Source organism: Toxotes jaculatrix, chromosome 4, assembly GCF_017976425.1.
Source record: "Toxotes jaculatrix isolate fToxJac2 chromosome 4, fToxJac2.pri, whole genome shotgun sequence".
Taxonomy (NCBI): Eukaryota; Metazoa; Chordata; class Actinopteri; family Toxotidae; genus Toxotes; species Toxotes jaculatrix.
The window spans coordinates 22,728,938-22,756,581 of record NC_054397.1 but is presented as its reverse complement, the minus strand read 5'-3'; the positions used below and the strand labels follow the sequence as shown (position 1 = coordinate 22,756,581).

Sequence of the window (27,644 nt, the reverse complement as noted above, 5' to 3'; positions counted from 1 at the left end):
TCTGCTGCGCTGAAATTGATGACAGGCCTGTTAAATATTTGGTATATATGAAACATCACAGTTCTTTTCCTATTTAAAACTGTATTTAAAGATATATGTTGTATTAAAATCAAACAAAAAGGTACAAAATGTGCTGCATTTCCACTACAAGGCAAATGTTGTCAGCACTTGATTTAGTAGAAGTAAAACATTTTTTGATAGAGTAAATTAATGTCACTGAGGTCATGAGCTGGTGCAGCTGGAGGAATAAGAAACAAGACACTCTGGATGACAGAACTACACTGCCACCAAGTGGACTGGCCTCAAAGCACATCACTCATGTGTTGTGCACCTTAGTGAAAAAAGAAAGTCAAGAATTACATTTTAAAATATGAAGGGAGAGGACGAGCTGATGAAATGAATAACTGGAAAACACAATGTTTTAGAAGAGGATGTTATACATTTATTATTGAACCAGCTTTTGAAATCCAAAAGATGGGTAAGGGATTAAAAAAATCATTGCACTACTTAATAAAGTATTACTAGTAATAACTCTCATACAAAATGTACAAATGTTTGTTAAAAATTTCATTATCATAACAAGCCTTCAAATGATTTTGGTTACAGATATAATACATGATGAAACTACTATAACACCATTTTAATGATAGAGTTTCATAGAGTTTAAAGGAAAAATATTTAAACAACTTAATAACTTGCATGGAAAACATTAGCAAAATGACTCGAAAAGCACTAATCATACTGGTTGCACCATTTTCCGAAAAGACATAAATAGTGGGACTGAGGTAATTGCTAGTGTACCAAGCAACAGAAAACTGTCCGACACAAAAACAATCCTAAGACACAAAATTGATGCATACAGTCACAAATATGACCTTTGACCCCAAAGGAAGAAAAACACAACCAGACAGAAAATATAATTTCCCTCCATTCCCATGGATATTACATGACTTTATACAATGACAACACTGAAGAGGAGTTATATAATGAACGTTCTTCCTGGACACTGATACACTTGGTTTGCATTTAAAATTGGTTTAAACAAATGTATTGGTCTGATGTGGTGACACTGGACAGATACAAGCTGTACCTGAAAAATGAAGTTTTATAGAAGGCATCTCAGATATAAGACTGCACCTGCCTGGCTGAACTTTCCAAACCAACCAACCAACCTCAACAACACAATCCCTCTAAGGCCTATGCCAGGCTGTCATCTTGACACAAAATACCATTTGTGATAAATAGTGATAAATTACATGAGAAAGCCTGCTCTGTGCATGAGGTGAACATCTTGGAGTTACATTATGACATGCTGACATAGGCCTTAAAGAGATAAAATATCATTAAGAAACAGACCCTAAAAAAAATGCCTCTGGACATGTACAGATGTGCAGTGACAACATAAAAGGGTTGACATGTTGGGACACTGTAGGTGCTAGAAGCTGAAGAGGAGATATTTGCTTTTAATGCATTCAAACATTTGTTCACTTACACACTGACTGAAAAACTGATCAGTTTGTTTGTTCACAATGAAAGGAGAATGTGTAGGTCTTAAATCTACATATTAAAGTGCTGAAGTGTCAGATCCGCCGTCTGGTGAAACATAGTAGATTTAGCTATGACCTTATAAGTCTCTTTAAAGTTGTTCCCTGTCAGTGATGGAGAAAACATTGCATCTGTATCTGCCTACAAATACAGAACGCTGCTTGGGTACCAAGACAGGTACAGACACATGTCCTCAAAGGCCTTATTCCTATAAGAAAACTAGCAAACTGAGCATGAATGACAGTTTCGGTGACATTTTTAATGAAGGTTTTGCATCCACCTGGTCAGCTCTGTAAGATCAAGCTGCAATCACATAATGAGCCTCGGAGGAGAGCTTAGTGGATATGTCGACTCAGAGATAGTCCTGATTTGTTTCATTGTGGTTAGGAAATATTGTATAACAAAAAAAAAAATGTCCCTCAAAGGCCTTCAGCCTTTACTTGCTTCAGACAATAACAATGTGGAAGGGCAGGCATGGAGTGACCGAGCCAAGGTTGTAGATTGTGTTAATGATGTGGCATAAACACAAAGAAACATGACACAGCAGTGTTAACTTCCCTGTAAATGTTCCTGGTCCTAAACTTTGATGTCTGAGCAAGTCTTTGCTATGAAGGTCTGATGTTAAATCAATCTGAAGGAGAGTGGGAAAAACAGGATTTCGGATTTAGTCAACACATGGTACCACATGAATTGTATAAATACCACAGGAAGAGTAACACACGCACGCATATACACACATACACATGCACACACACCATACCCAGACACACATCTAGAGAAAATAAAGTATATTTTCACTGTTCCAAAGTCGCTCACACTTTGACACACAGTGTACAGTATCTTTGTTTCACTCTCATACAGACTGCTCTCATGTTAAGGAATGCAAGAATACACATACAGAAATTAAAATGGATTGATTCGGTTCAACTGTAATAAATGAGTCTAGTAAAAATGACAGTCTCTGCAAGCCAAGATGTGAATGCTTAATCATAACCAGAATAAAAACAATGAAATGAAAATAATCTTTGGACTGCCAATTCTCTTTCAGGGTTTGTTAGTACAACTATACAGAAGTTTTTCAAAGCAGTCTTTTCTCTGTCCGTTCGTAGAAGACTGAACGCGTCGCGTAGTTTAAAAAAACTACACATACATATGTCCACCTGCACATGACACTGTGTGTTGCAAAGGCCATTCATAGAAAGGAGAAGGGAGCAGAAGGCAGAGTAGTAGTCCAAAACAGAAGGCCTAGGAAGTCCAGCAATAAAGTGAGCACAAGTCAGTAGAAAGCTTCCACACCCCTAAATGCTGATCCCAGATGAGAAATACTGTTCTGTATCCTGGAGGATAAAGAGTGAAGGATTAAGGAGCACTGGTCCCAGTTATGTGGCAGAATGTGTGAGCGATGGCACACTATTAAAGGAGAGAATTTCACTGATTGGTTGGTGCATCCAAAAGGGAGTCAAATGGAGTCAGGGATTGTGGGTGTTGGGTGTTCATACAAGTCAGAGGTCACTCAGAGTCCCGCTGGACTTCAGAGGCATCGGCTCGACAGATAGGACAGGTCCGGTTAGCCTGGAAGGAATGAAAAATAAGGAGATGAAGGTCAAAATAAAAATTAAACTGATGAAGCTTTCAAGATTAATGTACAATACACACACATATACAAGAAACAAACAAAACAGCAAAGATTAATCAGCAGATTAAAGGCCTGGTCACACCAGTATTTAAAACTGTGGATTTTGTGGCCAAATCCATTTATTACACTAGGATTCAGGGATTTGCTTGCGGGAGTGAAGAAAATCCACACCAAACCACAAGAGTTCATCTTTTTGACACCCAAATTTATGTCACTGACCAAGAGAAAGTTATAATATATGACTATGACTATACCAATACCAATCCTATGGCAATAGTAATGGTACTGACCTCTGATGGAATGAAGAGCCACAGAGTCCAAAACAGAAGAAGCTCACATAAGTTATTAGTATTGTCGCTCTATAAACTTTTACCCTAGCGGTTATATAAAATGTCAGGGTAAAATAGTCTCGCCAGAAGAATAATGGTTTGCAGACTGTATCAGACATTAAACTGTGTCAACTTACTGTCCAGTTAGCTTACTAACAGTCTGCTCACTATCTTTTTTCTGCCTCCAGTTATTAAATGAAAAGATTTACGTTCCTGGAAAGAAAATACCAGCGGTAATAAAAGGCTGAGTACTGAAAAAACAGGAACAAGCTCAGAGAGCTACTGTGACTGACTGGGTCTAGCATGATCCCAGCTGACTAGCATGTTAGTCATTTGCTGGCCAGTTAGCCCTGTGAGTGACCAAGCTTCCAGACCCACATGTTTTGCAAGACATGGATGAATTTTGTTGTGACACTTTCTGGGATGACCAAGTCTTATGGGCCCAGTGGGAAACAGCTGATAAATTTACAGTTGCCCAGATAGTTGAATGTTGTCACTCACCTTAAGCCACTTGTCTACACATTTAGCGTGGAACTCGTGGTTACAGGGCAGGACCCTTAGGAGCTGACGAGACTCAAAGTCACACATACATACGACACACCTGTAAGACAAAGCAAGGTTGGAACCATTTAAAGCAGCGTCTTACAGCCACCCACAAGAAAAAAAAATGATCCTCATCACGCAGATTTTTAAAAGGTAGAAAGGTATTCACAGTGTTTGCTCAGACTGATGGTTGTTGGGGTTGAACCTATACGATGGAAGCTGTTCTATATCCGCCTTAGTTAGACCACGGGGCTTGGCTTCTCCTAGACGCTCTGCGAGGTTCAACAGGGCCTGAAGATTTCACACAGAACAGCAAAGTTTAGAGGGCAAAGTTCACATTGGAGGCAGTGTCAGCAAAACTGTCATTATTGAAAGCAGCTCGAAAAATGAATTCTCTTTAATCCAGGTGAAGTCTTTAAAGAGTATGAGAGTGATGACTTTTTAATGAACTGATAAAGCTGTGTTGAAACTCAGTGGGGGTGACTGGATTTCATGGGACACATGTGCAAGTGCTTACAAAAAAAATCATTTGTGTTGATTTCATGGGTCTCCCTGTCAAAGAACATGCTGTGGGTCATAGGATAAAATTATTTTTAGCTGAACGTTGTGGTAGCAGTTTATCCCACCTCATAGTTCTCCACCTCTCCATCATCCACATCCAGCTCTAGACTGATAGTGGGAGCCACATTCGGGGGTACAGGAAGCATGGACCTGTGGAAGGTGGTTGAAGAGAAGGAAAATAAGTTCAGTAGATTGCATATTACCTCTCTGGGGCATACTCAGATCCGGAGCAAATTCACCTGCATAGTTCCAACACAAATCTGAGCAAGCGAAAAACACTTACAGGAAGTAAGGCAGGAAGCTGGGATGGTAGGGTGATGGGGGAACAGCCTGCTGAGAGCGGTAACGCCGGCTTGTGAATCGGCGAGGCATAAAGTGGGGATAGGGCTGTGAAAGGTGGAGACAGAAAGAGAAAAATCAATTTATCATTCCAAATTATTACACAGTATTATAACAGAGTAGCGTATAACCCAAACAAATATTCAATTTAACAAAAGTACTCACCACTGTAAAGAGCTCCTGTGACAGGGGGTCATGGTGCGAGAGGAACTGGAGCGGTGTGGAAGGCGGCAGGGTGGAGGGAGGCTGGTGGTGATGATGGTGATGGTGGTGGTGGTGGTGGGCGTAGCTGAAGCCTCCACCCACTGAAAGCTGCTCTCCCAGAAGTTCAACCTCATTTTCTATTGTCTGTAACGGCTGGGAAGACACACACTACATTATCGACCATGACAGCAGGCAGAGCAGGTGTTATGCTGAGAACTGGCCCAAAGATGGCTGCTGTTGTTTTATTTTACAGGACATTTTTACAAAATCATGACAGATTTTAACAGCTAGATCTATGTTTGCTGATTTGATTATTGTATGTGGCATACCGGCACAATTTTTGTTGCAGTGGTAAAGAGAATGATCATGATAACAGTTACTGCATACTGTATCGCCTCAAACAGAAAGCAGTAGTCAGCTGGGTCTCTCATTAACAGCCAGGGGGCGTGGCCAACACAAACAAATAAGAGGCTAGTCCCCAAATACAGGCCAGGGAAAAAAACAAGGCTGGATAAACTGGTGCTCGTCACAGAATGTGCAGGAAGTGTTGAGTTTGTATTAACAGCGATTTGCAGTGACTTCAAAAGGGCAAACATGAGTTGATCAAAACAAGGCTTCGTACTAAAATACGATTCATCAAACAGAGGGAGTTTGAAATTTACTTCAGGTATAGCTCAGTCCTTTTATTAGAACTTTTTCAGGTCCATAATGATGAAAGTTAAAATAAATAAGTACTATAAAAATATAAATCCTTCACGTACCGATCGAGGCTGTTGTGTCTGGAAAGGCAGGAACTGTCCGGGTGTAGGGAGGTGGGGCGGGTGGTGGGAAAGGTGAGGTGGAGGAGGAAGCAGGAACTGAGGGTCACTGGACAGCAGTGAGGGAAAGGCATAGGGCACCGGCAAATGTTGCATTGAACACGCCTGTAGCATCTGGAAAAGGGTGAATAAGAAGAGAAAGAGAGGAAAGAGAAACATTTTAAGTGCATGTTTTCTCACTGTGGTGACTGAATTGTGCCAGGTCCTGCCACAAGGTGGCAGCCAAGACCTGAAACACTAACAAGCCCCTTCAAACCGGAAAATGTTCTGCTGGTCATTGCTACTTTTTACCCACTTTCCCTCAAGCACTTTCTTTTTTCTTTGGTTGAGCGGTAGGACAGACTGTACAGCACAAAGTGTACTTTTTATTAACAAACAAACCCACACACTCCTACAAACTACACACGACTATGTGCTTCTCACCGGGTGATAGTGTTGTCCAGTGCTGAAGACCACACTGCAGGCGGGGACCTGTTGTTGTGAGGAACAGGTAGGGGGAAGGTGCTGACCACTACACAAAGGTGCTGCGAGACCGTGAGGAGGGACTGGGGTCACTGTGTAGGAGACTGGTACACTGCCCTGCTGCAGCTGAGGAGAAATCACACCAGAGTTTATACGCAGTCTCACACACATACACACTCACAACTGCTGGCCATCTCACACAAAAACAGAAAACATTTGCCGACTAACCTGTTCGTGCAAGTCCATGACCATGGCTCCTTGCTGTTGTTGCGCTGCATGATGTTGTTGCTGATGATGGAGGTGATGGTGGTGGTGAGCAGCTGGATGCAGTAGACGTGGCGACAAGGTGGGGGGGTGGAAAGCCCGAGGCTCCTCCGAACCTGCCCCACCACCACCAGTTGTGGGAGGCTGACCGTAGGTGCTGGGCGTGTGTGTTGGATACGTCTGGTGTGTGGAGGGATGGGGGTTGTGGTGGTAGTTTTCATCCTGGAGTTCCGATGGCGACAAGCGCGGTGCAGGGCCTTGGGTGGAGGGGTGGTGATGGGCAGGCAAGTGACGGGTGGGTCTGGCGAGACGGCCACGCTGGCGCCTTGCTGGTGGACTAGAGGTGGGAAGAAAGGGACAGTGTTATATTTAGGACCTTAAGTTAATTTATCACAGTCTAACTAAATTGTAAAAATCAGGAAACTGCCTTACCTGCGCCTGTGCCGAGCAGGGGTGAGGCATCTCTCCTGGTGGTAGTGTGTGTGGGGGTGAGGCTGTCTCCGACTTGGGGGTCCTGACTCCCATGGGCGGATGGGGGGAGATGGGGCGGATGGTGGGGGGGCGGATGAGGTTAGTTGTTCCAAGACGGACTGACTGGACAGCCTCTGGCGCTTTGGACTGGGGCTTTCCTCACTCTGCAGAGGGAGGGGTGGAGAACAGAGGAGGAAAGAGAGGACAGAAGAGGAGGGTGGGAGAGGGGATGGGTATTGTGGTTAGTGACCCATAGCACTCGTATCAAATAAATCAATTTCACCATGCTTGACATTCCCTCTGGCCTACAATCCATACCACTGCACAGACACTAAGTTCCATTGTGACTCACGGCATTTCCTGTATGATCCAGAGTGAGAGTGTGCGTATATGCATTTGTAGGCATGTGTGTGTGTGTGAAAGAAAGCATATTACACCACCAGCGCTCGGAGGCCCTGAGGGTTCAAAGTCACTTCCTCTCGGAGTGAGGAAATGCAAACGCAAGACAAGCTCTTACAAGCTCATGTGCGAGTCATTCGTACACACCCTCAGCTGGGATAGCTAGACAAATTCCTTTTTTCGAGTCAAAAGAAACGCACACAAAGCCAGTGACATAGCTGAATATGCAGTCACCCAGGTTTAAACTGACTAAGGACTTATCATTTTCTCTTGTTTCAATCCTATCAACTCATCTGTGAGTCACTTCACTTACAGTCAAGCAGTGACTCTCACACTTGGCACTTGGTGAGGCAAGAACACACACAAACACACGCTCATGTGTCAGTTCTTAGTCATTCTCCCTTACGCAGACCTCGGCTGTGCTCTGAAGAACAAACAGGTTCCTTAAGAGACACCACACCACACCACACCACACCACACCACACTCGCACACACACATACACACACATTTTCTCGTAGTTACCATCTCGACCCCTCCGCCCCTTTTTTTTTTACTTTATCCCTGCTTCCACCTCCCCTCTTTGTGGGAAAGACACGTTGTTAAAGTGTGATAAAAATGACTCAGCGGCTGTGACTTTTAACACACACACACATACATATACAACTCAGCAACCTTGAGAGCAGTGTGATAGCTAACAGGAAACAGCTGGAGAGCAGGCTGCAGAAACACAGACACACACACAGTTATGGAAACGCCTGCAGACATGCGCAAATTCACATTCACACATGGGCAGCTGCCACTGTTTGAGTTCTTCAGCCCGTAAAGAACAATACCTTCTGAAGCTCTTTAGAGGCAGACTCTGCTGTTCCAACAAACCTGAACAAAATGTATTCTGATTGCAGGACCAAACACACTGTGCCCTAATGGCTCTATCGCTCACTCGTAGCACTAAATGTGACCTGAGCTTGAGCAGTTTATGGGAAAGACAAACAAAAACAATGACTTCATTTGGTCTCGACTGGAGTGGACTACATGATAGGAGAAGGCTGGAGCAAAGGAAAGGCACTGGAAGAGTAAGAGAAGTAGAGATAGAGTGAGTGTGTAAGACAGGCAGACATGGAAGAGGGGTGAAGCTCGGTGGAGCCTTGGGGCGCACCAGACCCTAAATGACAGAACAAATTTGGGTCGCAGTGAGGGTTACGCACAACAGTTTTTAGCGTGTCTGTTTGTGCCTGTCTATTTTTATAAGCCGTGTGAATTGCCGTGCCTGAACTTTTGTGTCCAAGATGACTTGTGTATCAGCAAGCCTCTCCCTGTCAAAGCCATACGTTATCTCAACACATCCCTCCCTGCTTTATTCATTGCTCAAAATACATTTTTTGTTCTTTAATTTTCCTCTGCAAGTGATGGCTGATTTTCTAGGACAGGCAGCTTTTGACATGTGGTGAGAAAAGAGGTTGGAATGACTCTTATTCTCAAATAACAGGTAAGATTCACTGGCTTCAGTTTTAATTACTTTTTGAAAGTGAACTAAACCAAAATATGAAGCCTTTCTTTTGTCAAACACAGGTATTTAACATCTGTCAAAAACTGTAGACATAATATTCTTGTGAATTAGAGATATCAAACAGAAAAAAGAAAACCTTGATGTTAAGAGGAGGCAAAGTGTATGATGAGTCTGCTTTCACTTTTTAAAGCAATATGGTTGGGGACGTATTTATGTCAAGAGGCAAAGTCAGAGGTATTTTAACTTCTTTTTGGTAAAAGAAACATAGTCATATAGTCATAGGGTCAAGTTCATAGAGTAACATAATGTAACACATATACAAAAGATTTAGTGTATGAAAGACTGGCTTTTAGAAGAAAAAAGCATTTCTAGGGCACATTTTATCTAAAGTAATACAGAGGACACACACTACGCCCATTTCTACAGACAGAGGATCGAGGGCACCAGATCCACCCCCCACCACTAAACCTTTCTGTTCATCTCAACAACAACCCCCTCTCTTCCGACCCGACACCCCACAACCTCTCTACCAGCCTTGCCCCAACCCCAAAACCCTAGGGATATCAACTGTGCCCATTTTCATATCTAAGCCAGCCTCTTCCATCCCAACCCTGACATATCCCCACCCCCCCCCACCCAACACACACACTCCCCACCCTCCTCAACAACCACCTCCCATCCCCCCCTTTCCTTCCATCAGATAAGCTGAATCTCTCTACAGTCCCCTCTTCCTCTTGCTCCCTCCCCCTTTTTCCTCTGTCTGTCTGTCCTGTCCGAGACCCCAGCCTGAAATCTGAGGGGACAAGAAAAGAAGTTCTTAGATAGGACGCATACATACACACATACACACACACACAAACTCACATGCAGTCTGTCGTAACACATGCAGACTATTGCCCATTAGTATGAAAGTTTGATGGGCTTGTCTACCCGCGTTAGTGGGAAGGGAGCAGTGTCAGACAAAGGAGTGTGTGTTTGTGTGTCCTCAAGCAATATCCCATAACGTGGTCTTATATTTTAATAGAGTGCATGTTGTGAACACACACACACACACACACACACACACACACACACACACACACACACACACACACACACACACACACACACACACACACACACACACACACACACGTCTGGTCCAGACATGTTTCCACTAAAGCCAGAATACATGTAGAGTAAAACACTGACTTTCAGAGGCTTGATGTAAACAGATACGCACAGTCACTCTCAGCACAGCCCAGAAACATTGCATACTGCTCTATGGTTGATATTAAAGCCCATTCTCCAACCACACACACATATTTGCGCAGCTATGCTTAGGACATTGCATTGACTTCCATTCACTGTGGGCAGCCGAACCCTGACCTTAATCAGGACTTCATGAATGATGTTTTGCCTCATCAGAACCGTATTTTGGTCCCTACAAAGTCGGTGTTTACACTGAAAAAGGTCCCAAAGAAGTAACAAAAGCGCACATATATATACACACACACACATGCGCATGCACACACTCCCTCCCATCCCCTTTCAATCTGTCCGCATTCACTGAGTGCACACACCAGGCTGGACAGACATCCTGAAGCATGAGTGCAGACACACCCTACCACATTCTATTTCACTATGTCCACATTTGGGATATGCATGCATCCACTTGAACACACACAGTAACTGTGGCCAGCAGCTGTTGTGGCTTTGCTGTCATTGCTGAGAACCAAAATAAAGAGAAGCCCACAGAGCGCGAGCTAACACACACCTAAGAAATGCAAGTGAGCCCAGGTTTCTCTTTTTCCAGAATTCATGCTCTAGAAATTGCGCATGAATGTGCACAGTGAGCAAATATGGTCATTTGCTTTTACAGATTCATTAATATTTGCAGACATGCTTCCACTAACACTCAAACACTTCTCCCTCCCCCCACTTATTTTCTTTCCATCAACAAGATTTCAAAGCCCATTTTGTTTCCTCTGCCACTGTTCCTCCCTTCCTTCCCCTCCCTCCCTTACTCCTTCCCCTCCTTTCCCCTTCTCTCCCTCCAACCAAGTCCCACAGCTGGAGGTGAAATCATTAGCAATACCCCCTCCCTGTTTTTGGCCTTGCCGCCTTGCCTCCTTCCCTCCTTTCCCTCTCTCCCTCTCTCCCTCCAAGCTTTCTGCAACACCTTCATCAGCATCCTGCCTCCCCTCTTCTTCCTTCACTGTTTTCACTTCATCTGCTTGCTGTTAACACAGGCGCTTGTGATGATGACTGTCACTTAGTGAAGTACACTTGTATACTCCGGTTAGGTTTTAAATTAGGTTTGTATGATCTATGTGTGTATGTTTTATAATACTGCTATAAGTGACATGGCAGTATTGCTGAGATTATCAGTAATACTAAATTGAAAATATACAATATGCTACTTTTTCACCCTTTTAATTTACGTTTATAGTTTCTAATAAAGTATAACCCCCCTCAACAGAAACTATATGTTTAATGAAGGTACGATTGGTGCAGGGAGGCATCATCCAGTAATCACCTGCTAAAATTTTCCACAAATGGCCATTAGCTGATTATTTAAAAGCGTTTACAGCTCTTACAACGTCTTTTCAATCAAAGAAGAAAAAACTGAAACAAACGGTGCAATGTCATCACGACTGCCTTTAAGAAATGTGCTTAAACAACAAACAAGCACACATTTTGCCATCCACGGGGCAGGGGGGGATGGGGTACACTCTCCACAGGCTTATGCTGCTACATGCTATCTAAAATTGTGTAATTTACTAACATGCTTCAGCATTTGTGAAACATAAAGTGGAGCTGCTATTTGCAAACTGTGCTGTGTTTGAGTTTCTTGAGGAGGCACTTCTGTTAAAAAACGTCTACACAACAAACATGATTAACCGCCTGAGAGTACTACATACAGAACAACATCAGGCATTTCTCAGAGCTGAAGCTTCCATCCCAGAAAAAAGGGACAGATGAATGCCAGTAAATTATAAAATCATCAAATATAAAGAGGTTTTTTTTTTTATTTAAGCTTGGCTGAGAAAAAAAACATTTTAAATGTCTAAACAGGTGAACATAATTTGTGGATCAGAAGAACTGGAAATACTAAGTAATAATATAAAAAGTAAGTAACTCCTATTGTGTGTTGAACTGCTGTGTTTCACACTGATGCATCTGTAGTAGACATGTATATGACAAGTGCTTTTACACTGTATACGTTATATTTAAAATGACTAATAAAAGCACAGTGTTATATTTTTTGACTGTGGGAATTTCATTAAACATCACAACAGGTCAAAGCCATGGGTTACTAGAGTTCGTTACCATGGTAGTACTGTTAAAACAACTACAAAAAATACAGTCATACTTAATGTCTACAGCACAGCCTCCTCTTCTCTTAAGTCGGCTATGAGTTTACTGGGGGAGGATGAGATTCACACACTGCACAGTGCATGTACATCATCTGCACACACCATCTCGTCTGGTTCTGTGTGTATGCGTCTTAGTAATTCACCCAGCATCAGCTGAGAGAAGATATCATCTAATACTCAGTCACAGCGCTCAATCAGGGGCCACAAGAGTGTGTAACATAAAAACATCCTTACACTTCTTATGTCGGTGTGAGCGTTAACAGTGCGCGGCTTACCTTATCACTCTCCTCTCCGAATGCATGGTCTGGGTGGCAGTGGTAGGATCCGCCAGAGGCTCCTACACAGAGGGGGAGAGGTCAGATCAGGTCACACAGTGAAACAAAACATGCTTAACACATGCACTTCACATTCTTATGAACTTTTTTTTTACTTGCTCAGGGACCCTACAAGTTCTACATTCTACATGTATACAGAACTGTATACATCTCATTTTTACACATGAATTATATTAAGATTTAGTTTGGTCCGATATATCAAAATATCATAATAAAATGTTTAGCTACTGTATGTCTATGATCCAAACACAACACGTTGTACGTTCAGTAATATTAGACAAACACTGACACTGAAATGCTATATGAAAATATGGGAATTTTCATACAGACCCTTGAACCACCACTGATACACCACTGTCTACAATTAGTCAACAATGTAATGAAACTGAGCATTTTGTTTTATGTGAATCCATTTGGACCAGCAGCCACTGAGTTTTTAATATAAACACAAAGATCTTTAGCTGTTGTGAGCATGGCAGCATTTGATGGCCACAGCAGTTCAAAAAGAGGCCATTGATCCTTACACTCATCAAAGTCTGCTCTGTGTGAGTTTGAATGCTGCTGTATTAATTATTACAATGTTGTGTATTATTTTACAATTCAGTGTACACAACATGTTGGTAATACCTTTTGTTGAAACTGATAGCACCCGGCATTGTGGGGAGTCCCTCATTCACCTACATACAGGGCGTTTAATCCTTTTGTTGTTATTGTTCTATTTGTTGTTATTGTTCCAATGCAACTTGGATTTAATGCGCAACAGCAAAAAACAATGACAACATGTTTATGAGAAGGGGTGCTGACCATGTGTACGGCACAAAAGTGACTGAAACACATATGGCGTACTCTCGTCTCAGATCAGAGACAGTAGAAGAAGGTACACACACATGTACGCAGACACACACAAAATAAACACAGTAATCCTGGATTAGAGAAGCTTTCTGATGATACCGCCGCTTGCATCACGGCTAAGACTTTTACTCTTTTGTTTTTCCAAAATCCTTTCATCTTTTTATTGTCTTTTCTATTTATTCTGGCTTTTGTTTTTCCCCTTGTCGTGGGCACGTCTTTAGCTGGGGACGTCCTCACCACAGATGGTGGCGGTGGTATACACTCCAAGGGTAAGAGCTCCCAAGGGCACCCCAGACAAGGCTACCTTTTTACGACCGAGATGAAGAAAGCTAAACTAGAAGGGAATAGATGCAAAACAGCCTTTAAAAAGAGTATTTTTCACCTCTCAGCTGTTTGTTTGTGGGATTTTAACCTGCTCACAGCCTCCCTCTTTGAAAAAAAAAAAGCTATGATTGACAACAAAGAAGAGAAGGGGGAGAGAACGAGAAAGAAGAGGCAGACACAGTGAGGTTTTCACAACTGAATTTCTCAATTCTTGAAAAAGCCTTTCCTCTCATACTCCAATCCCTAGAGCAGGCAAAATAAATGGATTGAAAAGGTTGAGGCGAGTAAAGCTTATATTAGTGTAGTGAAAACCAGCTAACAGGCCATTTTCATCGAGATGATTTGTTGGGACAGAGTACTGGTGAAGCATTCAGCGGACTTGCCAGCTGCATAGCGCTTTTCTGTACGACACTCATTCACTGATCACAATAGGCAAAAATCCAGCTCCCTCCCTGAATATGGTCTCACTTGCACATTGTCAGAGTCCGGTAAATTGAGTCAGAAACGAGTCATTCAGACGGAGTCACTCTATAGAGCACAGCACAGAGGCTACAGAACAGGTTTAAAATGTTTGGATGACATCATGTCCACTGTTGGACTAACACGGACTGCAAACAGCACAGTCCACACAATCCACTTTCTGCACTTAGGGCCTCAAGGAAAGTTGAATAGCAGGATTGCAGTATGAATTTCAATGCAATCCAAGCTTCTCCTGCTCCATCTAGGAAATTTTATAGGATGCTAATATGGGAGATTTAATGAATATTATGAAATCTGAACTATGGTAACATGGACGATTTTCTCATGTATGACTTCATTTGTGCCGACTTGGGATTCTGCACAGCACGGGGTCTTCTTGAATCACCTTTCCCCCGCTGAGACACGGTCAATGTTGAGATTTATATGTATTAATATTGTTTGTGTGTTTGTGTAGTCTTAGTCTAACTCTTGGGCAAACAGAAGAAAAGTGAGAGCTGGAACTCGATGCAGCAGCACAGCTCGAGAGCCAGAACAGACATAGCGCATCAGAGCAGTGAGACTCGGGGAACCAGAGTCGGACTGTACAAATGAACACATTGCGACTAGTAGCTCAGCGCAGAGCATGAGGGAGATTTATGAACACATACTGAATAACACAAACACACACACACACACAGAGCAGTCAGAGTGGACGTCAGTGAAAAACAGTGAGAAGAATCAAAGAAAAGAGGACAGGTGGAGGAGAGAACTGATGAGTTCAATGAAACGCTGATGATCATCAACTGGAAATGAAGGGAATTTAACTTGCACTTTTTGATCAAAAAAGTGCATTTAACACAGACATGTTTCACCTTTAACTGAATTTGTAAGAGGTACACAAAAAAGTTCTTCAGAGCTGAGGAGGCCTTTCGGATGAGAGGGGACACATCTTCAAGAGCCTCAAGTAAGTCCAGTTGCCTTCATAGTAGCATTTAGAAATACCATGACCCGGGTGACTGAGGATCTTCACAGATATTACTAATCAAAGATGTTTATCCTTGGAGAGCAGGTATGACCAGCACACTGGACCATGCAGACTTTGAAAAAAATAAATAATAAATACATAGAGATTTAGTTCCTTTTTGTATGAATACATTCCACCATAGTACAACCACTGTAAGTAATAATGAAGGTCAACAGACTGCATTATGATGGGCGTTATTAATAAATTAATTTCCTTTTTTCCTGCTGTATTAACCAGACAACATGGAATATTATTATTTAAAGTTCTACAGAAAAGAGTAAGATGAAAATGACAACAAATGTTACAAGTGTATTGATAATGTCAGAGCACACAGTTTGACTACATAAATATGGGCAAGCAAACACAGAAAAAGTGAATCCAGCTCTGCTCAATCAGATGCTGTGTGAGTTCAGATGTAAAAAGGTGGAGAATGATTCGAATGTAGAAAAAGCTGAATGTGGAAACATGTTTAAGCAATCAGCACTAGGTTATGAATAGTATGGTATGAAGAATGAATAGTTTGTAGACCACATAAAACCATCCCTATTTTCACACCCAGCCACACCTTCTCAGTGACTGCAGAAAATTACCATTGACTTCAACTGTTTTTCTGGAAAGTCAAAAAATAATGAACGCATGTGCACAAGTACACAATCCCTGTTGTTTCACCTAAAGCATACCGAAGCCTGTAGGAGTAAAGAGGATATCCTGGAAAGAGACTGCAAGACAAGAAGGGTGCAATAGTGATGGGAGGTGAGGATGAAAAGGGGGTGTGAAGGAGAGAAATACAGGGGACATGAAGAGGGCAAGGTGGAGGCACAGAAGAAGAGGACAAGGTTGGAAACGTACATGAAAGGGTGAGAGCACTGAGGGGGAAAGGGAGACGGGAAAGATAAAGAGTGGAGGAAAAAACAGAAGGAAGACTGCTGGGAGGGGGGGCAGTGGAGGGTGAGAGAGCAGTCAGAAAGGGGGAGAGAGAGGGAGAAGGGTGGGGGTTGTGGCTTCCCCTCTTGACTGCTATTGATTTTCTGTAAGCCTCAGAGTGCATCAGCTATTTCTATCCATTTCCTCCACCTCTCCCTCCCTTTCTCATCCCCTCCACCACCACCACCACCCTCCACCCCCCCGCACTCAGCTCAGACACCCTCCTCACACATCCTCCTCCTCCTCACACTCTCCATCACTTCATCACCATCCCTCCCTGCCACCGATCTATTTCCCTATCTGCCGGCCTGTCTCTCTCTCCCATATATTCCTGCTGCTTTATCTCACAGCATCCACATTTCCTTGCTTCCCCTATCGCACCATCTCTGTCCATGATCTCCATCACCCTCTCTCCTGCAGTCTTTCCCCATTAAACTACCTCTTCCCCTCTCGAGTCAAAACAGAAAAATACAGAAGAAAGCAGGTGAATAGAAAGGCTGGTTGGTTAGATAAGATGATAGATAAGTGTCAGTCATACTTAACAAATCACCAGCTAAACAGTAACTAATGGGAAAATGGACAGAAACCTTGTTGACTGCTGCAGAACTTGTACCAATTTACATAACATATACAGAAAGTAAAGGCAATTTCAGTCAAGCATATGTGTAAAACGAACTCACGCACACGAACACATATATACATGCACCTCTCACATCACCCCGCCTCCTGAACACATGTCACAGCACACTTCACACCCTAGCGCAAAGCAGAGTCGAGTAACAAGCTGGCATACATGCTTAAAATAGGCGGGCATGTAACGCCTGCCCAGCCATTACCTGCCTAACACTGCTTCAGACAGACCTGATGGCAAGTGTGTGTGTGTGTGTGTGTGTGTGTGTGTGTGTGCCTTTAGAAACGGGAATGATTCTACCTCTCTCCCACTTCATTGTCCTCCATCTATTCATTGTTCTCTCCTTCCTCATTATCTTTCTCATTATCTTCCTTTCTGTTCTGTTACTGCTGCAGCCCTTGAGGTTGCTCCTCCATCCTGCACTTTTTCTCAACTCTGAAAACTGCCTATACATTCCCCGGCTTTGTGAACATGCACAGGTGTTTGCGCTCAACATACTTGCATGTGAAGTTATGGTGTGTGTAGGCAGCAGTGTTGCTCTGGTCAAAATGAGAATGCACTAGAAATATTAAGAAACAGAGACCAAATCTGTTTTCTACTGTAGAAAGTATATAAAATAAAATAAAAACCAGTAAATAAATGCAAAGCTATTGCATTTCCTTCCCTGACCAGTCAATCACAACTGGCTTGACACACAGTAGTGCACTTGCACATAATGTGGATTTGAGATTTTGAACATGAGCTTGCCGTCTAGTTTGCAAGCCTATGTGAGATACAGCTGCCAAGAACTTCCTTCCTTTTATCCCCAACCAATTATACTGATATCGTTTTTGCGTTTTTGTTTTAACCCCTCTACGCTCTCCACATCTAACCAAAGGGCAGCTTAGCATCTTTTATTAAGTAGTTAATAAGAGTTTTTTTCTGGCCAACAGAAGTCATCAAATCAATGTCATTAGTATCATTTAATCCGCTACAAATCACTGATATTTGTTTTCTTATACTTTTTTTTCCTTTTACAAAAAGTTCCCACCTACGAGACCCAGCAAAAAGACATTTGTTTGGCTCAGAACCACGTTTCTTTCAAAGAGTCACTTCTCCAAAAACATGTCTAAAGGGAATATTTAATATATTCCTCTACTCTCTTTAAAAGACCCTATGTGTGTAGGACTGCAAAATTTCTTTCTGAGACTCACAGAGGCAGTGTCTGGGCTGTCTTTGGCAACTCTTGAAATGAACCCATAACATCTTGTCATGTTGCTGTTATATTTTTGGTTGCAAAACTGAGAAGCTGTGCGGCAAGAGACAGTTGCTAAATCTAACAGGCTGGCTGACACTGTAGACATACAAAACTGCAACATAATTAAAAAAAATAATTGTTGAATAGACTAGTTTTAATATAGAAAAGAACTTTTAAAGTAGTTTTCATGCATGCCGTCACAGGTCCCTTGCTTTCGATACACACTAGCAGCCCACAGATGATACCTGTCTGACTGCACTGCGAATCCTATACATTTTCATTGCAGCATCCAAAATACTGTGTAGTGTATAGTCTGTTAGTCTGTGTAGTATTGCTACAGGTTGATGTCTCATTGAAATGTACCTACTAAACACATTCGTTTATTTGCCATCTACCTCTGCCTTCTTTTTTTCCCCACTTCTATAAACTTCTCCTCAGTGCAATGATAAAAAAAAAAGTTTCAGTGATGTCATTCTATATGTGTGCATATGTTTCTGACAGTCCTGTTCCCAGCCCACCCAGGCAGCAAGTAAACAAGGTGTGTGCACGCACACACACACACACAGTCAGTAGAAGTACATGAACACACACACACACCACACGCAGCTAAAGACTCTTTCACACTCCTTATTCTTTCTCACTCCTCCTTCTGTTCTCCCTCAGTCGCCCTCTCCTCCTTCTCCCCCAGTGAAAGACAGAAACCAGCTGAGAGACAGAGCGTTAGCAGAGAGAAAGTAAAGGACGGAAAGGCAGAGACAGATGACTGTCTTAATTCTCGTGTCCTGTCATAAATCTCAACACTATAACCGCAAACTGAGCCATTAACTCATCTAAACTACATACTGAGGAGCTAAATGGAAACAGTTTGTATGAAATGAACTTGTTCAATGTCTTTGGGGCATACCAATGCACAATTCATACAGTGGGAGTAGTGTGAATGTCAGTACATGTATAGGAAATTCAGAAATACAAAATACAATTCCAAATTTGAGATAATTCTTTCTTTAGGTATTGGCTGTATGATGCTAATAATAAAAAGATAGATATCGGTTTATTACAACAAAGGAAATAACAGAGTGAAGACACAAAAACATACATTTAGTATGTCTTTTGTACAACAGGTGTCTACACACATGGACTGTCTGGAAAGGTTTGTCCAAATTAGTACATTTAAAAACAAGAAAACATCCCTGCTGCCCCTCTGCATGCTCAGTAACCCTAACCCTAACCCTAAACAAAACAAAACAAAACAAAACAAAACAAAACAAAACAAAACAAAACAAAACAAAACAGCAAAATACAGCTTAAACTGCTTCCAGGACAGTGCTCCATGAAGTGCTGAATCTTCAGACATAGCACATTGAGCCATATGATGTTGAAATGACTGCCTGGAACACACTCAGAGGAGAAGTGGATTACGCAGCAAGAGAAGTTTGAAAAAAAAGAGGACATTTTCTGACAACTAAAGGACAAAAAAAACCCAAAACAATCTAAGTTACAACCTCAACCAGCATCCACACAGACCTGCAGTGGTGTACTCAGTCCATGTTTATGTACAGTGTCAACTCACTTTGCATAACAGTTACAACCAAAGCAGAACGAGGACAACAAGAGGTGGAAACAGGGAAGAACACACAAAGGGGTTATGTTGAAATACGAAGCTAAAGCTGAAGATGCTAACAAATTCCCAGTTGTATCAACAGGGCTGGGAGGCTAACATTCAAACGGAGGGCTCAAACAACCTCTCCCTCCCTACCTCCCTTCTACTTAAATCACTCAACATTCATTCATGCCTTTCTCATACATACCTTTCCCTCCACTCACTAACTTACTGCTCCTTGTATTGGCTTCAATCATCTCTACAGTCACCTCCCTGGGCCTCCATCTGCTCCCAGGCAATTGTTTTCATCTTTCTCTTTCCAGTCACAGTATCCACACCTCCTCCCAGGCTGTACACTCAACTGCTGTCTGTGTGGCATGCTTCCTCTCTGTGCTTTGCTTACAATAATACACATGATGTCCTGTGTCTCCTCCACAGCCGGACCTACTCCATGGACCTTGTTCACATCCTCTTTCTGCCATTTCTCCTGGGCTTCAGTCTAATCATCTCTCCCTTCCCGTCCTCACCCTCTGTCTGCGCCCGACTTTCTGAAACCTCATGTACTGCCCTTCCTCCCTACATCAGCTCCTACAATTGCCTAATCCAACATTCAACTTGTTTTGAAAATAAGTCTTCCATTCAAACTTTTTTCCAGTTTTCAGCTTTTGCACTCTCGCTAACCTTACTCTTCTCTTCTCTTCTCTTCTCTCTATATTGACCTTACTTGAGGATTTTTAGTAACCTCTGGCATTCTCTCTTAGAAGCATGTCTTTTTTTCAAACCAGATCAGGGCCCATCCCTTGGATTTAGAGCTAATTTGAGCTCTCTTCTACCCCCCAGGTTCTTCTCTTGCTGACCAAAGTGACTGCTTTGTTGTTTACTTGGAGTGACGGAGTAGCAGGGAACCCCTGCTACTTTGTCGATCCAAGTGAAAGAGTTTCTCTTCAAACCGGAGGGGGTTGCCTGGGCGACATGACAAAGGAAAGTAAAAAAAACGAGTGCATGTTTCCACTTCTGTTGCAGACAGAAGGATGGAGAGGATAGGAGTGGAGTGGAGGGGTAAAGGTAGAGTGGCAAGAGCGTCTGCCCCTCTGCTGCTTTGGGCAATCCATTAAAACGATCCCTCCATTAGACAAATGTGAGGGAGGAGGCCAGAGAAAATGGACCGGAGGGGTACAGAAAGGGTTGACTGATCCAAAGGGGAGGGAGAAATGAATGTGGCTATGAGAGGACAGGCTGTGACAGAGGTGGGTCAGAATCAGGATAGGATATCAGCTGCTACAGAGGATGTTTTTATCCTCTTGGACCAATTTGGCAGCAGTTTTAAGCATTTTAGAGGGCACTTTCGCTTAAGTACTTCTACATTTTCTGTGCTGCCATTTTGCACCTTTAACCTCAACTTTGCAGACATGAGCTCTCAGGAGTCTTTTTTACCTCATAACCCATATTAATTTCCCAACATGGTGGGCAAAGTCATGTGAATAGTGCATGAGAAAGAATGATGAGAAGAACAAATGTCAAGGCAACAAACAGTATGAAACAGGAATTAAAAAGCAAGGCAGAATGGGGAAAGGGTCCGAGGGAGTTAGAATAGACTACAACGAGAGGAAACAGAGGGAACGATTGAAGAGTATGGGATATCATTAGCTCTCGTGCCCAACGCAGGTGACGAGCATAGGAAAAATGGACAAAGCATCTCTCCCTCTCTCTCACTCTCCACCAACAAACAGGGCCCATTCTGGGAGTGGAAAGAGGGTCTAATAAAAGGTGTGTAGTGTTGGAAAAGGTCCAGCTAGCCAGCTGTTTCACTTGTATAAGAGAATATTCAACTATAAATTAGGCCTAGGGCTTCCTTTGGCTAAGTCAATACTTAAACGTAAATACTACTCAAGAATAAGGACATTGCATTTTTTTTATTTTATTTTAAAATAAAGCAACTGCTTTGCTTCACAGCCACTAAACAAAAAATAATCCTTTTTCTGTTCTTGTTTTTCTACAGTCAGATTTTCTTATCCACTAACACAACACTGTATTCTAAAATCTGTATTCTTTTCAAATGAATGTTCTTTTGAGTCTGGTGCATCTCAGGTCTGATTGAAATTAGTCCAGAAAATGAGTGAGTGTCTACAGAATCTAGCCAGTGCCTCCTCCTCTAGATCGAAATCCATTTGGATGGAAATACAATACAGTCATTCTATCCATTGATTTGTGCTATCCTACATGTCATAGCCAAGCTACTATGACAGAGTATGGGTCGTAGGTCACAGTAGACCACTAAACTCTGAGGACTGGCTAGTTCAACTTCTCAGGTGATGCAGTATGACTTGGGAAAGTGACCTGTATTTTTATCCATTTTTTAACCCTTTGTCTAGTTCTTCCTTCTTTTTTTTGTCTTTCTAACACAAACGTACAAGGAGCTTGACTGACCTGTAACCCAGCAAGCCTATACAAAGCTAGACATGTAACATACACACTACTAAACAGCCTATAGGGTGGGAGTGAAGAGGGGCCCTTTGTTTATATGTGTTCAACTGTTTTGTTTTTTCTCACTTTCACTCACCCAGACAGGCAATTTCAGTCTCCAAACAGCCGCTCAGTGTCTCATGTACACATATATGCAGACACCCTTTAAAAGGTGTCTGGTCTTTTTATTTTATTTAAATAAAAACTGAAACAGTGCTGTATGGGTGGACTCTGGACTGGTAGAATACTGTGATGTGCTTTTATATACAAATTGGCTTCATTTGACTACGAGTTACTGTGCCCAAAAGGGAAAAAAGTTAGCTTAGTCACTACACCTGCAGTGACTAAGCTAGCACTGAGACTGATTCTGTGTGTTTCATGGTTAGCTTGTCTGTCAAACATGAGTTGCTCAATAGGAGGGATGACTGGGTTCTTAGTCTCCTGGGTGCATGGTAACTTATTCCAACATGTGAAATCTGTATGAGTAGTCAGTCACTGGAAGGTTCTGAATAAGCAACAATAAGCATTCCTCCTTCATTTAGCCCTTACAATTTGTCAGAAATTCATATATAAACATTTAGCATTTCAATTTGTTTTAATACAGCATCACCACTTCGAAAATCTTCCCCACAGCACCTCGGGGGGGACAACTAACCACCAAGCATTTTTCTAACCTGAGAAGCCTGTTAGGTGTGCTGAAAGAAAAGCTTTCCCATAGCCTCGCTGAATGTGAAACTCTAGCTGTGCTGTTTCTATGTTATGTGGTTCACTGCACTGCATTCGCTGTGTAAGAGTGCCCTCCCATGTATTCTACACCCAGCACCAGTCCGTGCACACTCTTGTTAAGTTTTACTTTGCAGTGAAGCACAAATATCAAAGCATGGCCTACCCAGGTAACTACTAGGGGAGAACCCCTCAATCTAAATACTCATACACCCCCAAGGAGACTGTATGTCTGTTATTATAGAGGCCTTGATCAATCCTTTCCATGTAACATGACACATCCTATATTGTCATTTAGCTGATTCTCTTGTCCAAAGCACTACACCAAGTGTGAAAAACCTGCATCTTTAACAGTTAAGGTTAACTGAGCTACACAAGACTGTGCTTAAAATGAACATTAGTTTCACTATAGAAATATATGACAAGTGCGTGTTTTCTTTCTTTAATCTTGTTCCCTACTTCACATTTCAATGCCAAATCCCTGGTTTATCTATCCATCATTTCTGAAAAAGAGTAGACTATACCAAGTACAGGAAAAGATTAAGGCTTGTTACCTAGCTACATCAATATTTGTGTAGTTGACTAAAAGTAGACATGCCACAGTCCCTTTAGAAACACAGAAAAACTATGCACAGCAGTTCAATAAGCTTGAGGCCACTCCAGTCCACACCACAGAAAGCTGTTGTTCATTTACCTACTGTATGTGCTAACTGTGCACCACACATCCACTCTACAGCACCATGGCAAGTACATAAAACATCCCGTTTAATTAGAATACAACAAATGTGTCCACACATGTACACTTTTGTCATGACAAACCCAGTACATGCCCCCCCCCCCCCCTCCCTCCACTTTCTCAATTTGCCTCTAAAAACCTCCCCAATGTATTAAACACATCGACTTCTATCACTTCTACTTGGTGCTTATGTGAAAATAAAAGTCTAATGCCTTTCTTGGTCGAGGTCACCCTACCACATACACAGTCGGTGAAAATGACATGTGGGTACATTTACCTGCCGCCGGGATGCGGTGCGCTCCGGGAACCGAAGAAAGCCTCTGAATGCCGGGAGAGGCGTTACTTCCTGGAGCTCGCTGCAGGTTCTCCGAGTGGTTGCTGTAAGCTCCAAGTGGTGCGCAACCGGCACCGTGCTGCTGCTGTGGATGTTGTTGCTGCTGCTGATGGTGGTGGTGATGGTTAGGTCCCATGACTCCGCTGCCGGTAATTCCAGTGCCATTCCCACCACCGTACTGCTGGTAATATCCTGACCGGGACCGCGATCGAGTCCTTGGGGGCTCCATGGCCATTTGGTGAGGGTGAAGGGAGTGGAAGAGAAAAGATGAGGACGCGGCTGGGGACTGCGGCGGAGAGCCGTTGGTGGATCTGGGCTGTACAAAGCCCCTAGCGCCGCTCTGGCTGTAACTATAGCCCCCGAGTCCTCTGCCCCCCTCCGCGCCCCCGTACTCTGTTCGCTCTGCCGACTCCGCCGCCCCCGCCTCGTCGAATAAATCAGCCCCTTTAGGGACAGGCTCCGGGGTGGAGGGCAGCCGGGGGCAAACTCTAGGCTCCTGGGTCGTCGGCTGTCCAGCGGCTGCGATTGGCATTTCCTTTCGGGGGATTTCCTCTGTTTCTTTTTTTTTTTCTGCGTTTTCCTCTTGTTTCCTCTCACAGAAGAAGCTTTGAGACACTGTTTAAAAATACAACATTGGAAAGCGGCTCACAGTTAAACCCGAGCTGTGAGGTACTTTCTGTTAAGACTGAAGATCAAAACAGGCACCAGATTAAACTCTTTACAGAAACACTTAACGTTAACAGACACGGTTTATTTTGACAAGCATGTGTGCTGTAACTTTGCTATTTATCTTTACGACTTCCCTCAACTTTGTCTAAGTAACGTTACTAAACAGCATGATTCCCCAAACTGGCTGAACAACTAAACCGCGTTGTCTATTCAAGAAACCGTCGGTAACTCGTGTTTTAAACTACACATAGCTGCGGAGAGCGGTCGGTAACGGAGGATAAGATTTTATTAAGCCACTTTTACAGGGTAGTAAGCTTTAATCTCATGGTTCACCAGCAACGTTTAGTCCATAACAATCGAGAAGCGAGTATGGCCATGGCTCGCTAGCTCGCAGGAGGATAACGTTGGGGGGGGGCATGCTAACGTTAGTGCGCATAGCATACTGTGGTAAACGCGTTATTACGCTTATTATAACCGTACAACAGCCGTGTTATCACACCCAGTCGCTTCCTCATAACCGTGTTTGTCCCCGAACTGAGTTTAAGGTAACTTTGTCCACTTTGACTACCATTCAAACTTGTTTAAACAGTCTGCGTAATGTCGTTCGCTAGCTTGCCAAGCCATACCAACCCCTCCTCCTCCACCGACCAACACAGAGAAAAATCCCGTAGCTAGCCACCCACGCCTCGAATCCCTTTAAATTGCTTGGTTAACAGTAACAAAACAAAAAGGCTTGGAGTAAAAACTTATTCTGGGTCATTTCATCGAGTTACGATGACCCGGCAATGTTTTCCCGGCTAGGAAGGGGCAAACAGCAAAGCACACACAGAGAGATAAAAAAGTGGTCAACCTAAAATTACAAAGAAAGAACCAGGGCTAAAATTAACACGATCTTAAGCAATGACCCCGCCTCTGAGTCTGCCGCTGAAACCCGGTCTAATTCCCCCGCTCGGAGTAGTTTTTTTTTTTACAATAACTTACCTTCAATGTGCTCTCCACGACTGTACTCCTGACGCGGATCTGTCGATAATATAGTGAGCCCTGCGTGTGAGTGTATGTGAATGTGTGTGTATGAGCCCAGTGTTCGCTTGGTGTCAGCGTGAAATGTGACAGACCGTCAACGCTCAAGTCGGATTTCAGCAGGCCTGGCCAATCGATACGAGAAAACACAAAGCGTTCGTCGTTCTTATTAGCATACACATTTCCCGTTCGTTCGCTGAGAACAAAAGAACACGAAACTGTGTTTTAAAATGTTAAATGTGGCTGGGTTTTATTCACTTCACTTAAAAATTCCGAGTTTAAAGGTAATAAGATTCGGTTCCGGATCGGCAATTGATTACTTTTCCCTGTTAAATCAGAAGCTGTGGATAGCAGAGAGGCAGGCTAAAAGGGGCTTTAAATTATTTATTTACAAATACCAAGCCTACCCATTGCAGCTGCTTCCTCTGGAGCCGAAAGTTCGCTTTAAAAATAAGTATTCGCTGTGTTTGCAAAAGGTGGCTAGAAAATAAGACGAAGAGAGATTAATAAAAGAGTGGTAAAGATAGAAAAAATGGTTTATTTAGCCCTGAACTGAAATAAATTGTCCTAATGCAATTTAGACCATCAAGGCTAAAAGAAGTGAGTGTTTGTAGGATCTGAGGCAAATTTCTCACTGGCTGAACAGGTTTGTGCGTGAGTTGTGAGTCAACTTTGCCACACAAAGCAGCTGAGCTCCTTATGTTATTACAATAGTTAACTGTGTTGGAAAATGGCAGTTTCTTACATTTTTTTTCTCAGCAATTAGTGAAACAAGAGAGAACATAACACTTTTTTTTTCTGGAAACCTTTAAGGGCTGTTGTATCAGAGGTCGAGGAAATGGACCTTTAAATAAACATTTTCTGACAAATTAATGTAAATAATTTGTTGTGTTGATGTGAGGGGAAACGTGTGTGATCTATGTGTGTGTGTCTGTCCTGCCCACTCTCTCTCACACACACATGTCCACACACACTCCTAAATCCATCCCAGTCCATCTCACCTCCCATACCCTTGTCCCTTGGTCTTGTTCTCTCATTTCACATAGCCTACACTCAACCCCAACCCATCAACACCACCCCTAAGACACACATACACCCAGCACACACAGACACATTCTCTCCTCATTACACTCCCTTTCCCTACTTTGATGATATGCAAATATCCCTTCCACCCTCACTCCTCCTCTCCTCTCTCCCGCAAGCAGCAAGCCTCCACACACACACACACACACACCATACACACTCGCACACAGGCTAATGCGCTGTGGCAGCGTCCACAGACAGGCGGGGAGGATCAATTTTTCACCCAGTGTGCTACCGATATTCATAAGATAAGGCCACAGAAGAGAGAGGAGAGGAGAGGAGGGAGAAAGGTGGGGGAAGGAAGGGGAGCGGCAGGGATGTGGATAAGGAAAATGGCGAGTGGGTGTAGGGAAGGGAGTTAGAAGAAAGGGTGTCCAGGAAAAAGGGTGAGAAAGAAGCAGAGTGAGAGGGAAAGGGAAGAAGACTAGAGAGCAGTGAGTAGGAAGAGAGAGCACGGGTGAGAAAGTGGAGAGGGTGGGGAAGTCTCGTGGGTGTGTGGGAGGGTGGAGGCAGGATGAGTAAGTGGGTTAGGGGTGGTAGAAAAGGGGGATGGGGTGTAGAGAGGGCTCTGGGGGATGGGGTTGGGAATGGATGGGGTGGTAAGGGAAAAAGAGGGATGGTGTGTGTGTGTGTGTGTGTGTGGAGGGGGGGTTATTTTGCTGACGTGCTCTCTTATTGGCTTGTTCAAACGTTGGGGGAGGGGCAGCCACAAACCATACTCTCACCAGCTGTAGGGAAGAGCAGAGAAACAAAGAGAGAGAGAGAGAGGGAGGGGGGGCAGATATGTGTTTT

General features: G+C 43.1%; 1 protein-coding gene across 1 annotated transcript; it reads right to left on the bottom strand.

Annotated features, from left to right (window-relative positions):
* Window positions 1-433: 433 nt before the first annotated feature.
* On the bottom strand, window positions 434-25,853 carry rnf38 (ring finger protein 38). The gene is made up of 13 exons (XM_041036668.1): window positions 25,731-25,853; window positions 24,024-24,695; window positions 12,714-12,775; window positions 7,134-7,336; window positions 6,666-7,038; window positions 6,399-6,563; window positions 5,919-6,089; window positions 5,119-5,310; window positions 4,898-5,001; window positions 4,680-4,764; window positions 4,223-4,344; window positions 4,012-4,111; window positions 434-3,117 (listed from the first exon to the last, which is right to left on the bottom strand). Exons 2-13 carry the CDS (start codon window positions 24,610-24,612, stop codon window positions 3,055-3,057), a joined length of 2,229 nt encoding a protein of 742 aa, XP_040892602.1. The 5' UTR covers window positions 24,613-24,695; window positions 25,731-25,853; the 3' UTR covers window positions 434-3,054.
* Window positions 25,854-27,644: the final 1,791 nt, after the last annotated feature.